Consider the following 15,956-nt stretch of genomic DNA (forward strand, 5'->3'; position numbering starts at 1 on the left):
CGGACAATTCCTTCGACCTCATGGCTTGGTTTTTGCTCTGACATGCACTGTCAACTGTGGGACCTTATATAGACAGGCGTGTGCCTTTCCAAATCATGTCCAATCATTTGAATCCACCCCAGGTGGACTCCAATCAAGTTGTAGAAACATCTGAAGGATGATCAATGGAAACAAGATGCACCTGAACTCATTTCGAGTCTCATAGCAAAGGGTCAGAATACTTATGTAAATGTGATATTTGATTTTCTAAAAACCTGTTTTGGCTTTGTTATCATGGGGTATTGTGTGCAGATTGCTGAGGATTTTTTTTATTGAATACATTTTAGAATGAGACTAACAAAATGTGTAAAAAGTCAAGGGGTCTGAATACTTTCCTTAGACACTGTAGACGGGACAATATTCTTCAATGTATAGCTCCGTATTTCAATGAATTAAAAACCTCAAACCAACTATACATTTTAGAAATGCATATACAAATATTTAAAGCTTTTAATGAGACAACTAAAAGGTGTGCAACACATTGTGTAATTTATTGATGGTCCCTAACTAGCCCCATAGAGTATCCAAAGTCAAAACAACTTTGCCACGGTCGCATATCGGCCGGCTGAAGCTAATTGGTGAAAGAAGCTTGCTAGCTAGTCTAGGCTACTTGGGGCGGCAGGTAGCTTAGTGGTTAGAGCATTGGGCCAGTAACCGAAAGGTTGCTAGATAAAATCCCTGAGCTGACAAGGTAAAATTCTGACATTCTGCCGCTGAACAAGGCAGTTAACCCATTGTTCCTAGGCCGTCATTGTAAATAAGAATTTGTTTTTAAATGACTTGCTTGGTTAAATAAAAAATAAAATACTTCCAAACAGAAGACCTGGTTACACTGTTTCAAGTTAATTAGAAGGGTGAGTAACTGTGTAGTGTTTTGGGAGAGTGAAAGTACAAATACTTCCCACTTTAGATCACACACACAAGAGACACCCACAACAAAGCACACCTCCAAAACCCAAATCTCGTTCTCAGTCGCATTTCCTGATTAGGAGAATTGAAACCGAGGCTAAATCAGGAAGTTCAGCCCCCCTGCCACAGCGCAAGCGAGCTGATGTTAGACAGGTAAATTGTTGAACGTGGTGTAAGGGGTGGAAAATGCCAATGCGCCAGTTTTTACTGTACATGATGAAATTGCAAACTAACTTACGTTTGACACTTGCACCTCTCGCGAAAGCTGAAAATAGAGCCCTCTAAGCTAAAAGGTTTTTCTATGAAATGAGCAAATAGCGCAGTCTACAATGAGACTCAAACTAGAAAAGACACCTTTGCAGGAAATGTATTGAAGTATGTATGTTTTCCACATGTTCATTAGAGTACAACACTTTCTTGGAGTTGGGATACTACAGTATAGTCACAGCAATTCCCACATGTAGGCCTTCTATTGTTCTAGGTTCTATCATGGAAAACAATGATTGCATAGAGGCAGAATGTATAGCGTCTGGATCATTAACAGGGTCATGACTGTCATTCCTCTGCAGGCGAAGAAGGGCCCGTATGCCTTTCTATGGGACATGGCTGTGGTGGAGTACGCCGCACTGACGGACGATGACTGCACCATCACTGTCACAGGAAACAGCATGAGCAGCAAAGGCTACGGCATCGCCATGCAGCATGGGAGTCCATACAGAGACCTCTTCTCCCAGAAGTGAGCAATGCCACCAACATCTCTCCTCATCATACACCATCTATGCTCAGTATACCAAACATGACCAACATTCAAAACATTGAGTTGCACCCCCCCTCAAGCAACCCCTCCATTTAGCCCTCAGAACAGCCTGAATTCGTCAGGGCATGGACTCTACAAGGCGTCGAAAGCGTTCGACAGGGATGCTGGCCCATGTTGACTCCAAAGCTTCCCACCGTTGTGTCAAGGTGGCTGGATGTCCTTTGTGTGTGACCATTCTTTATACAAGCGGGAAACTGTTGAGCATGAAAAACCCAGCAGCGTTAGAGTTTTTGACATAAACCCATACCCCGTACCCCGTTCAAAGGCACTTACATTTTTTGTCTTGCCTATTCACCCTCTGAATGCCACAAATACATCATCCATGTCTCAATTGTCTCGATGCTTAAAAATCCTTCTTTAACCTGTCTCCTCCCCTTCATCTACACTGTTGCAGTAGATTTAACAAGTGACATCAATAAGGGATCATAGCTTTCACCTAGATTCACCTGGTCAGTCTATGTCATGGAAAGAGATGGTGTTCTTAACGTTTTGTATACTCAGTGTATATTGTAATGACCCTGGTGTTGAGAAGCACAATTAACGCTCCCCAAAGCGAGCTTTCTTGGAGCAGCTGTAACATGTCCGGCTTTGCGACCCAAGGGTTGCAAGTTCGAGTCTCGCCTCGGAACCCCGTGCTACTCCCTTGTTTCATTACAATATTTATGCATTATAGATATACCGTCACTTTTTCAACAGTTCTATATAGTATGTAATTCTCCTCCCTTCTCCCTCTCCTTTCATCCCCCCATCTCTTCCTTCCATCACCTTGAGGAAATATCCTAAGTCTAAGTGCATATGGTTTAACGCACACATCCTTTGATTCCTAATTACTTTCTCTGCTTCATAAGAGCCATAAACATAATCACTGATGGTTGACGGTGCCTGAGGGAATTGAGCACCGTAATTGGCTGAGAGGTCATTCGGTGGTTATACTCAGCCATTTTAGGAGGAGTTTGACGAGGGAATTTTTTTACATTTTATTTTTATTTCACCTTTATTTAACCAGGTAGGCTAGTTGAGAACAAGTTCTCATTTGCATCTGCGACCTGGCCAAGATAAAGCATAGCAATTCGACACATACAACAACACAGAGTTACACATGGAATAAACAAAACATACAGTCAATAATAGAGTAGAAAAAAAGAAAACAAAAAAGTGCATATACAGTTAGTGCAAATGAGGTAAGATAAGGGAGTTAAGGCAGTAAATAGGCCATGGTGGCGAAGTAATTACAATATAGCAATTAAACACTGGAATGGTAGATGTGCAGAAGAAGAATGTGCAAGTAGAGATACTGGGATGCAATGGAGCAAGATAAATAAATAAATACAGCATGGGGAAGAGGTAGATAGATGGGCTGTTTACAGATGGGCTATGTACAGGTGCAGTGATCTGTGAGCTGCTCTGACACCTGGTGCTTAAAGCTAGTGAGGGAGATATGAGTCTCCAGCTTCAGTGATTTTTGCAGTTCGTTCCAGTCAGTGGCAGCAGAGAACTGGAAGGAAAGGCGACCAAAGGAGGAATTGGCTTTGGGGGTGACCAGTGAGATATACCTGCTGGAGCGCGTGCTACGAGTGGGTGTTGCTATAGTGACCAGTGATCTGAGATAAGGCGGGGCTTTACCTAGCAGAGACTTGTAGATAACCTGTACCCAGTGGGTTTGGCGACGAGTATGAAGCGAGGGCCAACCAACGAGAGCGTACAGGTCGCAGTGGTGGGTAGTGTATGGGGCTTTGGTGACAAAACGGATGGCACTGTGATAGACTGCATCCAATTTGTTGAGTAGAGTGTTGGAGGCTATTTTATAGCTGCAATCGCCGAAGTCGAGGATCGGTAGGATGGTCAGTTTTACGAAGGTATGTTTGGCAGCATGAGGGAAGGATGCTTTGTTGCGATATAGGAAGCCGATTCTAGATTTAATTTTGGATTGGAGATGCTTAATGTGAGTCTGGAACGAGAGTTTACAGTCTAACCAGACACCTAGGTATTTGTAGTTGTCCACGTATTCTAAGTCAGAGCCATCCAGAGTAGTGATGCTGGATGGGCGGGCAGGTGCGGGCAGTGATCGATTGAAGAGCATGCATTTAGTTTTACTTGCATTTAAGAGCAGTTGGAGGCCACGGAAGGAGAGTTGTATGGCATTGAAGCTCGTCTGGAGGTTAGTTAACACAGTGTCCAAAGAGGGGCCAGAAGTATACAGAATAGTGTCGTCTGTGTAGAGGTGGATCAGAGAATCACCAGCAGCAAGAGCGACATCATTGATGTATACAGAGAAGAGAGTCGGCCCGAGAATTGTACCCTGTGGCACCCCCATAGAGACTGCCAGAGGTCCGGACAACAGGCCCTCCGATTTGACAAACTGAACTCTATCAGAGAAGTAGTTGGTAAACCAGGCAAGTCAATCATTTGAGAAACCAAGGCTGTCGAGTCTGCCAATAAGAATGTGGTGATTGACAGAGTCGAAAGCCTTGGCCAGGTCGATGAATACGGCTGCACAGTAATGTCTCTTATTGATGGCGGTTATGATGTCGTTTAGGACCTTGAGCGTGGCTGAAGTGCACCCATGACCAGCTCTGAAACCAGATTGCATAGCGGAGAAGGTACGGTGGGATTCGAAATAGTCGGTAATCTGTTTGTTAACTTGACTTTCGAAAACCTTAGAAAGACAGGGTAGGATAGATATAGGTCTGTAGCAGTTTGGGTCTAGAGTGTCACCCCCTTTGAAGAGGGGGATGACCGCGGCAGCTTTCCAATCTTTGGGAATCTCAGATGATACAAAAGAGAGGTTGAACAGGCTAGTAATAGGGGTTACAACAATTTCAGCAGATCATTTTAGAAAGTGAGGGTCCAGATTATCTAGCCCGGCTGATTTGGAGGGGTCCAGATTTTGCAGCTCTTTCAGAACATCAGCTATCTGGATTTGGGTGAAGGAGAAAAGATGGGGGCTTTGGCGGGTTGCTGTGGAGGGTGCCGGGCAGTTGACGGGGGTAGGGGTAGCCAGGTGGAAAGCATGGCCAGCTGTAGAGAAATGCTTATTGAAATTCTCAATTATAGTGGATTTATCGGTGGTAACAGTGTTTCCTAGCCTCAGAGCAGTGGGCAGCTGGGAGGAGGTGCTCTTATTCTCCATGGACTTTACAGTGTCCCAGAACCTTTTTGAGTTTGTACTACAGGATAAAAAATTCTGTTTGAAAAAGCTAGCCTTAGCTTTCCTAACTGCCTGTGTATATTTGTTCCTAACTTCCCTGAAAAGTGGCATATCACAGGGGCTATTCGATGCTAATGCAGAATGCCACAGGCTGTTTTTGTGCTGGTCAAGGGCAGACAGGTCTGGAGTGAACCAAGGCCTATATCTATTCCTAGTTCTACATTTTTTGAATGGGGCATGCTTATTAAATATGGTGAGGAAGGCGCTTTTAAAGAATAACCAGGCATTGTCTACTGACGGGATGAGGTCAATGTCATTCCAGGATACCCCGGCCAGGTCGATTAGAAAGGCCTGCTCGCAGAAGTGTTTTAGGGAGCGTTTGACAGTGATGAGGGGTGGTTGTTTGGTCGCAGACCCATTACGGATGCAGGCAATGAGGCAGTGATTGCTGAGATCTTGATTGAAAACAGCAGAGGTGTATTTGGAGGGCGAGTTAGTTAGGATGATATCTATGAGGGTGCCCGTGTTTACGGATTTGGGGTTGTACCTGGTAGGTTCATTGTTAATTTGTGTGAGATTGAGGGCATCAAGCTTAGATTGTAGGATGGCCGGGGTGTTAAGCATGTCCCAGTTTAGGTCACCTAGTAGCACGAGCTCAGAAGATAGATGGGGGGCAATCTATTCACATATGGTGTCCAGGGCACAGCTGGGGGCAGAGGGTGGTCTATAGCAAGCGGCAATAGTGAGAGACTTGTTTCTGGAAAGGTGAATTTTTAGAAGTAGAAGCTCGAATTGCTTGGGTACAGACCTGGATAGTAAGACAGAACTCTGCAGGCTATCTTTGCAGTAGATTGCAACACCTCCCCCTTTGGCAGTTCTATCTTGGCGGAAAATGTTATAGTTAGGGATGGAGATTTCAGGTTTTTGATGGTTTTCCTAAGCCAGGATTCAGACACGGCTAAGACATCCGGGTTGGAAGAGTGTGCTAAAGCAGTGAATGAAACAAACTTAGGGAGTTGGCTTCTAATGTTAACATGCATGAAACCAAGGCTTTTAGGGTTAAAGAAGTCAACAAATGAGAGCACCTGGGGAGTGGGAGTGGAGCTAGGCACTGCAGGACCTGGATTAACCTCTACATCACCAGAGTAACAGAGGAGAAGTAGGATAAGGGTACGGCTAAAGGCTATACGAACTGGCCGTCTAGCACGTTCGGAACAGAGAGTAAAAGGAGCAGGTTTCTGGGAACGATAGCATAGATTCAAGACATAGTGTACAGACAAAGGTAAGGTAGGATGTGAGTACATTGGAGGTAAACCTAGGCATTGAGTAATGATGAGAGAGATATTGTCCCTAGAGACGTTTAAACCAGGTGATGTCATCGCATATGTAGGAGGTGGAACAACATGGTTGGTTAAGGCATATTGAGCTGGGCTAGAGGCTCTACAGTGAAATAGGACAGTGGGTTGCTGACTGATAGCTGGTAGGTAGTTAATTTAGCTGGCTTGCTTCAGTTGAGGGATTCCAGATCAGAAGTAAATAGAAATACTTTTGATATTTTTTTTTTCATCCACGCCACATTGGGTGAGGCGGGTTGCAGGAGAGTATTTAGAAGTTGAGGTTTAGGAAAATATTTTTAAAAGATATGCGAAGAAAAAGATATAAAAAGATATATACAAGGGACACGACAGGACAAAGATGTCTGACTGCTACGCCATCTTGGAAATACAAGGCCCACTAACATATGTTTTTACTACCGAGTGACTTTATAAAAACACTAAGTGAAAATGCTCTTTATAAAGGTCAGGAGTTACCGTAGTTTAAAGACTCATTCACAGAGGCTTAATGCATGATTGTAATGCCCTTGTCTATATGTTTTATATATACACATGCACACTGAACCAAAACATAAACGCAACATGCAACAGTTTCAAAGATTTTACTGAGTTACTGTTCATATAAGGAAATCAGTCAATTGAAATAAATTCAATAGGCCCTAATCTATGGATTTGACATGACTGGGAATTGTAGTGGAAAAAGTACCCAATTGTCATACTTGAGTAAAAGTCAACATACCTTAATAGAAAATGACTCAAGTGAAAGTTACCCAGTAAAATATTACTTGAGTAAAAGTCAATGTATTTTGTTTTAAATATACTTAAAAGTAAAGTTATTAATAATTTCAAATTCCGTATATTAAGCAAACCAGACGGCACCATTTTCTAGTTTTTTTAAAATTTATGGCTGTGCGCAGTTGCTGGATATTGGCGGGAACTGAATGGCACCACAATGGGCCTCAGGATCTCGTCACGGTATCTCTGTGCTTTCAAATTAGCATAGATAAATGCAATTGTGTTCGTTGTCCATAGCTTATGCCTGCCTGCCGATACCATAACCCCATCGCCACCATGGGGCACTCTACTCACAACGTTGACATCTGCAAACTACCCACCCACACAACGCCATACACCATCTGGCCGGGATTAATCCGTGAAGAGCACACTTCTCCAGGGTGCCAGTGGCCATTGAAGGTGAACATTTGCCCACTGAAGTCAGTTACAACGCAATCAGGTCAAGACCCTGGTGAGGACGATGAGCACGCTGATGAGCTTCCCTGAGATGGTTTCTGACAGTTTGTGCAGAAAGTCTTTGGTTGTACAAACCAACAGTATCATCAGCTGTCCGGGTAGCTGGTCTCAGATGATCTCGCTGGTGAAGAAGTCGGATGTGGAGGTTCTGGGCTGGCGTGGTTACATGTGGTCTGCAGTTGTGAGGCTGGTTGGACGTTCTCCCAAATTCTCTAAAACGACGTTGGAGGCAGCTTATGGTAGAGAAATGAACATCAAATTCTCTGGCAACAGCTCTGGTGGACATTACTGCAGTCAGCATGCCAATAGCACGCTACGTCAAAACTTGAGACATCTGTGGCATTGTGTTGTGTGACAAAACTGCACATTTTAGAGTGCCATTGTATTGTCCCCAGCTCAAGGTGCACCTGTGTAATGATCATGCTGTTTATTCTGCTTCTTGATATGCCACATCTGTCAGGTAGATGGATTATCTTGGCAAATGAGAAATGCTCACTAACAGGTATGTAAACACATTTATAGACAACATTTTTGAGAAAAAAACTTTTTGTCCATATGGAACATTTCTGGGATCTTTTATTTCAGCTTATGAAACATGGGACCAACACTTTACATGTTGTGTTTATATTTTTGTTCAGTATATTTACATTTCCCCTTTCAATTATATATTATCACACAGAGTGCATTTAGAAAGTATTCAGACCCATTCACTTTTTCCACATTTTGTTACGTTACAGCCTTATTCTAAAATTGATTAAACGTTTTTTTCCCCTCATCAATCTACACACAATACCCCATAATGACAAAGCAAAAACTGGTTTATACACTGCTCAAAAAAATAAAGGGAACACTTAAACAACACAATGTAACTCCAAGTCAATCACACTTCTGTGAAATCAAACTGTCCACTTAGGAAGCAACACTGATTGACAATACATTTCACATGCTGTTGTGCAAATGGAATAGACAACAGGTGGAAATTATAGGCAATAAGCAAGACACCCCCAATAAAGGAGAGGTTCTGCAGGTGGGGACCACAGACCACTTCTCAGTTCCTATGCTTCCTGGCTGATGTTTTGGTCACTTTTGAATGCTGGCGGTGCTTTCACTCTAGTGGTAGCATGAGACAGAGTCTACAACCCACACAAGTGGCTCAGGTAGTGCAGCTCATCCAGGATGGCACATCAATGCGAGCTGTGGCAAGAAGGTTTGCTGTGTCTGTCAGCGTAGTGTCCAGAGCATGGAGGCGCTACCAGGAGACAGGCAAGTACATCAGGAGACGTGGAGGAGGCCATAGGAGGGCAACAACCCAGCAGCAGGACCGCTACCTCCGCCTTTGTGCAAGGAGGAGCAGGAGGAGCACTGCCAGAGCCCTGCAAAATGACCTCCAGCAGGCCACAAATGTGCATGTGTCTGCTCAAACGGTCAGAAACAGACTCCATGAGGGTGGTATGAGGGCCCGACGTCCACAGGTGGGGGTTGTGCTTACAGCCCAACACCGTGCAGGACGTTTGGCATTTGCCAGAGAACACCAAGATTGGCAAATTCGCCACTGGCGCCCTGTGCTCTTCAAAGATGAAAGCAGGTTCACACTGAGCACGTGACAGACGTGACAGAGTCTGGAGACGCCGTGGAGAATGTTCTGCTGCTTGCAACATCCTCCAGCATGACCGGTTTGGCGGTGGGTCAGTCATGGTGTGAGGTGGCATTTCTTTGGGGGGCCGCACAGCCCTCCATGTGCTCGCCAGAGGTAGCCTGACTGCCATTAGGTACCGAGATGAGATCCTCAGACCCCTTGTGAGACCATATGCTGGTGCGGTTGGCCCTGGGTTCCTCCTAATGCAAGACAATGCTAGACCTCAAGTGGCTGGAGTGTGTCAGCAGTTCCTGCAAGAGGAAGGCATTGATGCTATGGACTGGCCTGCCCGTTCCCCAGACCTGAATCCAATTGAGCACATCTGGGACATCATGTCTCGCTCCATCCACCAACGCCACGTTGCACCACAGACTGTCCAGGAGTTGGCGGATGCTTTAGTCCAGGTCTGGGAGGAGATCCCTCAGGAGACCATCCGCCACCTCATCAGGAGCATGCCCAGGCGTTGTAGGGAGGTCATACAGGCACATGGAGGCCACACATACTACTGAGCCTCATTTTGACTTGTTTTAAGGACATTACATCAAAGTTGGATCAGCCTGTAGTGTGGTTTTCCACTTTAATTTTGAGTGTGACTCCAAATCCAGACCTCCATGAGTTGATAAATTGGATTTCCATTGATTATTTTTGTGTGATTTTGTTGTCAGCACATTCAACTATGTAAAGAAAAAAGTATTTAATAAGATTATTTCTTTCATTCAGATCTAGGATGTGTTGTTTAAGTGTTCCCTTTATTTTTTTGAGCAGTGTATAATTCTTTGCTAATTCATAAAAAATAAAACACTGAAATATGACATTTACATAAGTATTCAGACCCTTTACTCAGATTACAGCCTCGAGTCTTCTTTGGTATGACGCTACAAGCTTGGCACACCTGTATTTGGGGAGTTTCTCCAATTCTTCTCTGCAGATCCTCTCAAGCTCAGTCAGCTTGGATGGAGCGTCGCTGCACAGCTATTTCAGGTCTCTCCAGAGATGTTCAATCGGGTTCAAATCTGGTCTCTGGCTGGACCACTCAAAGACATTCAGAGAATTGTCCTGAAGCCACTCCTGCATTGTCTTGGCTGTGTTCTTAGGGTTGTTGTCCTGTTGGAAGGTGAACCTTCGCCCAAGTCTGAGCTCCTGAGCGCTCTGGAGCAGGTTTTCATCAAGGATCTCTCTGTACTTTGCTCCGTTCATCTTTCCCTCGATCCTGACTAATCTCCTAGTCCCTGCCGCTGAAAAACATCTCCACAGCATGATGCTGCCACCCCCATGCTTCACCGTAGGGATGGTGCTAGGTTTCCCCCAGACGTGACACTTGGCATTTAGGCTAAAGAGTTCAATCTTGGTTTCATCAGACCAGAGAATCTTGTTTCTCATGTGTTGTCATGTGCCTTTTACTGAGGAGTGGCTTCCGTATGGCCACTATGATAAAGGCCTGATTGGTGGAGTGCTGCAGAGATGGTTGTCCTTCTGGAAGGTTCTCCCATCTCCACAGAGGAACTCTGGAGCTCCGTCAGAGTGAACATCAGGTTTTTGGTCACCTCCCTAACCAAGGCCCTTCTTTCCCGATTGCTCAGTTTGGCCGGGCGGCCAGCTCTAGGAAGAGTTTTGGTGGTTCCAAACGTCTTCCATTTAAGAATGATGGAAGCCATTGGGTTCTTGAGGACCTTCAATGCTGCAGACATTTTTTGGTACCCTTCCCCAAATCTGTGCCTCGACACAATCCTGTCACGGAGCTCTACGGACAATTCCTTCGACATCATGGCTTGGTCTGTGCTCTGACATGCACCGTCAACTCTGGGACCTTATATAGACAGGTGTGTTCCTTTCAAAATCATGTCCAATAAATGTAATTTACCACAGGTGGACTCCAATGATGTTGTAGAAACATCAAGGATGATCAATGCAAACAGGATGCACCTGAGCTCAATTTCTAGTGTCATTTCATTTTTTTTTATTTTAATAAATGTAAAAAAATAATCTAAAAACCTGTTTTCACTTTGTCTTTATGGGATATTGTGTGTAGCTTGATGAGAATAAGGCTGTAAGGTAACATAATGTGGAAAAATGTAAGGGGTCTGAATACTTTCCAAATGCACTGTATTGTAGCACAGTTAGAATGGGTTTGTATAATGCTTTTAGTTTGGATTACTTCTCACTAAACCACCCTTGAGGAGCTACTTGTTGTATTTGAATTACAGAGTAGGAGATCACTACAACATGTCCTTGAAGGCTCTTGACTCTGTGTATCATGCTGCTCTTCGTTTTGTCACCAATCAGAGACATCTAACTCATCATTGCGATCTCTACGCTGCTGTTGGATTTACATCACTAGCAACAGGCAGGCCCAAACACTGGTATATTGTTTTTTATAAGGCCATTTTAGGAAAACTGCCATTTTATCTATCGTCCCTTCTAGCTCGGAATGAAAACACATATAAGCTCAGATCTCAATCTTGTTTTATGCTAAGAGTCCCGAAACCTAGAACCGAGCATCGAAAAGGTCTTTCCATTACTCATTCCCGTGGTCTTGGAATTCCCTCCAAGCCAACCTAAAACCCCAGGACCTGGTGTCCCTGGAGGAGTTCAAAGGACAAATTGGTTAACAGTTTGTTGAGACATGTAGTTCTTCCTAGTATCCACTAGTTTGTGTTGCCTTATGTAAGGAAGCATGTTGTGTTACTTCACACACACACCACACACATGCCTGCACGCGAGCACACACACACACACACACACACACACTGTTTATTTGCTGTTGTATTTGTGCTGTTGCCAGTGTCTTCTGTGTTGTCTTTTTTTGTCATTGTTTTTTTAATGTTTTTTTAGCCCAGCCCCCGTCCCCACAGGAGGCCTTTTGTCTCTTGCCAGGCCATCATTGTAAATAAGAATTTGTTCTGAATTGACTAGCCTGCTTAAATAAAGGTTCAATCAAAAAATTATATTTGTTTTGCTATATCAGCACAGGTTGAAATCAATAAATAAGTTGCATGTTCCTGCTGAGTTGCCTTATGAAATCAACCGATTATGAATTCATAACAAGCGTTGGTTTGGATTAAAGAATAATCATTCAACATGCTAATTACTTCCATGAAAAAAGGCTCAAAATGGATAGTTTAACTAAATACTGTACTTGGGCATTGACTTCAATTTTTCACAAAGTTTGAAAGTCTTTGTTCATTAGTTGCAGGATGCTGACTGGGTAAATCTGTCCATAATCACATGTAAGCTACAGGACTGTTTCGCTTGCACAGACTGGAATATGTTCCGGGGATTCATCCGATAACATTGAGTTTACTACATCAGTCACCGGCATCATCAATAAGTGCATCGACGACATCGGCCCTACAGTGACCATACATACATATCCCAACCAGAAGCCATAGATTACAGGCAACAGCTGCACTGAGCTAAAGGCTAGAGCTGCCACTTTCAAGGAGCTGGACACTACCAGGATGCGTACTCAGAGCCTGCGCTGACCAGCTGGAAAGTGCCTTCACTGACATTTTTCACCTCTCCCTGACCCAATCAGTAATATCTACATGTTTCAAGCAGACCACCATAGACCTTGGGCCCAAGAACACCAAGATAACCTGTCTAAATGACTATTGCCATGTAGCACTCACATCTGTAGCCATGAAATGCTTTGAAAGGCTGGTCCTGGCTCACATCAACAAACACCATCATTCCAGACACCCTGGACCCACTCCAATTCACATACTGCCCCAACAGATACACAGATGACGCCATCTCTATTGCACTCCACACTTACCTCTCCCACCTGGACAAGAGGAACACTTATGTGAGAACGCTGTTCATTGACTATAGCTCAGTGTTCAACACCGTTGTGCCCTCCACGCGTACGCCCTCTCTAAGAAATGATCATGGCCCAAACACCAACACAGCCGTGAAGAAGGCACGACAACACCGATTTCCCCCTCAGGAGGCTGAAAAGATTTGGCACAGGCCCTCAGATCCTCAAACAGTTCTACAGCTGCACCATTGAGAGCATCTCGAATGGCTGTATCACCACTTGTTATGGCAACTGCTTTGCATCCGACCACACGGCGCTACAGAGGGTAGTGCGTAAGGCCCAGTACACCATTGGTCTGAGCTCCCTGTCATCCAGGACCTGTACACCAGGCAGTATCAGAGGAAGGCCCTAAAAATTGTCAAAAACTCCAGTGACACGGCAAGTGGTACCGATGAACCAAGTCTGGAACCAACAGGACCCTGAACAGCTTCTACCCACAAGCCATAAGACTGCTACTGTAAATAGTTAGTTAAATAGTTAACCAATAGCTACCCAGACTGTGCATTGACACTTTTTGACTCATCATATATGTTGCCTCTACTGTTTATTATCTATCCTGTTGCCTGGTCACTTTATCCCTACCTATATGTACATATCTACCTCAATTACCTCGTACCGCCACACATCGACTCGGTACTGGTACCTCGTGTATATAGCCAAGTTATCTTTACTCATTGTGTATTTATTCCTTGTGTTATTATTATTATTTTTCTATTACAGTATTTTTTTCTTTTTTTTCCTCTCTATATTGTTGGGAAGCACCCGTAAGTAAGCATTTCACTGTTAGTCTACACCTCTTGTTTATGAAGCATGTGACAAATACAATGTGATTTGACCAACTAGGACTGTGTAATCATATTGGCCAAGGATTTACCCAAAATGAATCCCAAAATCACTGTCTTGACTGCATTCCCACACATCTTGTTTTGATTCTTCTCAGTTATAAAAGCTCCAAAGCATCCATGAAAACAACCCAAAATGTTTCGTCACACTATCTTTTAGATAAGAAATCTAAATAAACAACAATGAGTGCCATCCCAACTCCACAACCAGAATGAACTGCCGTTCTAGTGACTAAAACCAGGTCTTAGGATAGGAACAATGATCCTTCTACAAAGCAGAACCAGTTTCAACCAGCTTGATCAGGTTTGATCTGGGGCTCTTGGAGGCCACACGCCCACACCTTCGATAAGTCACCAATGCGGTGGAACATTTAAATCCTCTCCACTCTTCCGAGGTGTGCTACGTCAGGGCCCTTCAGAGTGCACACTCAGTACGCAGGGTCACAGCAAGTGAAGAGCGGGGTCAGAGCTTATTAAGGGATGAGGTCCCTCCGCGGAAGATCCTCAATAATGCCTATTCCTACGACACTGAACTGAACGCTGTCCCTCTATCTACGCTCATGATGGCCTGGATGAATATCCGTCTGGGAAATTCAGGGCTAACGGAGTGGTGGGGGTGGTGGGAGTGTGATGTGCTTCGAGGACAGCTGGGAGGCTGCTCAGGGGGTAATAACAGGCTGAACCAGAATGTCATCTCCTCTACAGAGACGGATTCATCTTACTTGCCACCGACCCCTTCCCATCATCATAATCCATTTCCCTCTCTCCTTCCCACTCTCCGCACCCTCGTCTATCCATAACCTTACAAATTCGCCATGGGCTCCTTTTAATCTCAGAAATTGCTGTGGCGGTAGGGTTTGCCCAAAGGGGCGGTTCTCTGATAATGGTTGTTTCCTCTTTGCCATGGCTAATTTTTCTTTTAATTAAGCAGTTCTTCCATCTGTTTTATTTTGGATTTCATTTGTGGCAATGAAGGAATACTAAAGCTGACATTTAATGAAGTTTACTGTCGGGTTTAATTCATTGAGCAGGCATAATTCAAACAAATCACACTTAAAATGCTGTGCTGTGGGAATTGTCAAAAATGAATGCATTCATCTACGGAAGATAAAAGCAGGTCTATTTTTCATTCTTCCTTTAGTTCCATGATAGCATATGAGTAGTATATATGCAACTAGGGTCCTAGTCCTTAGTCTCAATTCTTTGCGTAACAGCCTTAACTTAATACAACAGCCTGTTTTGAGCGAAGCAGAGGAAGCATATGTCTCTTACACCCAGATATTTCCCCTCCTTGCAGGATCCTGGAGCTGCAGGAAAAAGGAGACCTGGACATCCTGAAGCAGAAGTGGTGGCCACGTACGGGCCGCTGTGACCTCAACAGCCACTCCAACGCCACGCCCGACGGGAGGTCCCTGAAGCTGCACAGCTTTGCCGGGGTCTTCTGTGTCCTGGCCGCCGGACTGCTGCTGGCCTGCCTGGTTGCCGGCCTGGAGATGTGGTGGAACAGCAACCGCTGCGGGCAAGAGCAGCCCAAAGAGGTGACCGAGCACAGAGCCCGGAGGACAGGGCAGCAGGGGGAGGACACTGCCACACTCTACTTTAAGGATCCAGCCGCAGACCACAGTCCCGATTTAGTCGAGCTCCAGTACACGCAGTTGTAGATTGTGCTCTGATTGAAATCAAATTTGGTCCCTCTAATCTATCCCCCCTCTTCTCTGAAACCAAATCCATCTGTTTTTGTATGGCATACGTACCTCACACAGCTCACAGATAAAGACGAATCCCCCTTATCATTTTCTTACTAATATATTTCCATCTTGATTATTGATATTTTTTGGAAACTCTTCGAATTTGATCATCGCTGTATGTTAATCACACATCATCGGTGTATGTTAATCACACATCATCGGTGTATGTTAATCACACATCATCGGTGTATGTTAATCATAAACCCTTAAGCTGCCTTCAGGATAACAAACTGCCCAACCAATATGTTTTTTTTGAGATAAGCAATTCCTGCATTTTTCAAGTCTCTTACTAATATGTCAGAACAACTGATTTCGGACAGTGATGAGCATCAGTCCCCAGCAAATTTTCCAGTCACATACTTTGTATTGAATTATTGTCAAAACCTTTTTCGCTCAGCCAAAGTTTCGCCATTTT

At 44.3% G+C, this 15,956-nt stretch overlaps 1 protein-coding gene across 2 annotated transcripts in view; it reads left to right on the forward strand.

Moving 5' to 3' along the window:
• LOC106589364 (glutamate receptor ionotropic, delta-1) overlaps positions 1 to 15,956 on the forward strand; it is a 453,450-nt gene that overhangs the window by 431,731 nt on the left and 5,763 nt on the right. For both annotated transcript variants that reach the window (XM_014179241.2, XM_014179240.2), the window contains exons 14-15: positions 1,518 to 1,684; positions 15,091 to 15,331. In XM_014179241.2, coding sequence (XP_014034716.1) covers positions 1,518 to 1,684; positions 15,091 to 15,331 — 408 coding nt within the window. The remainder of the gene's footprint in view (positions 1 to 1,517; positions 1,685 to 15,090; positions 15,332 to 15,956) is intronic.

Source organism: Salmo salar, chromosome ssa28 (assembly GCF_905237065.1).
Source record: "Salmo salar chromosome ssa28, Ssal_v3.1, whole genome shotgun sequence".
In the NCBI taxonomy this organism is placed as follows: Eukaryota; Metazoa; Chordata; class Actinopteri; order Salmoniformes; family Salmonidae; genus Salmo; species Salmo salar.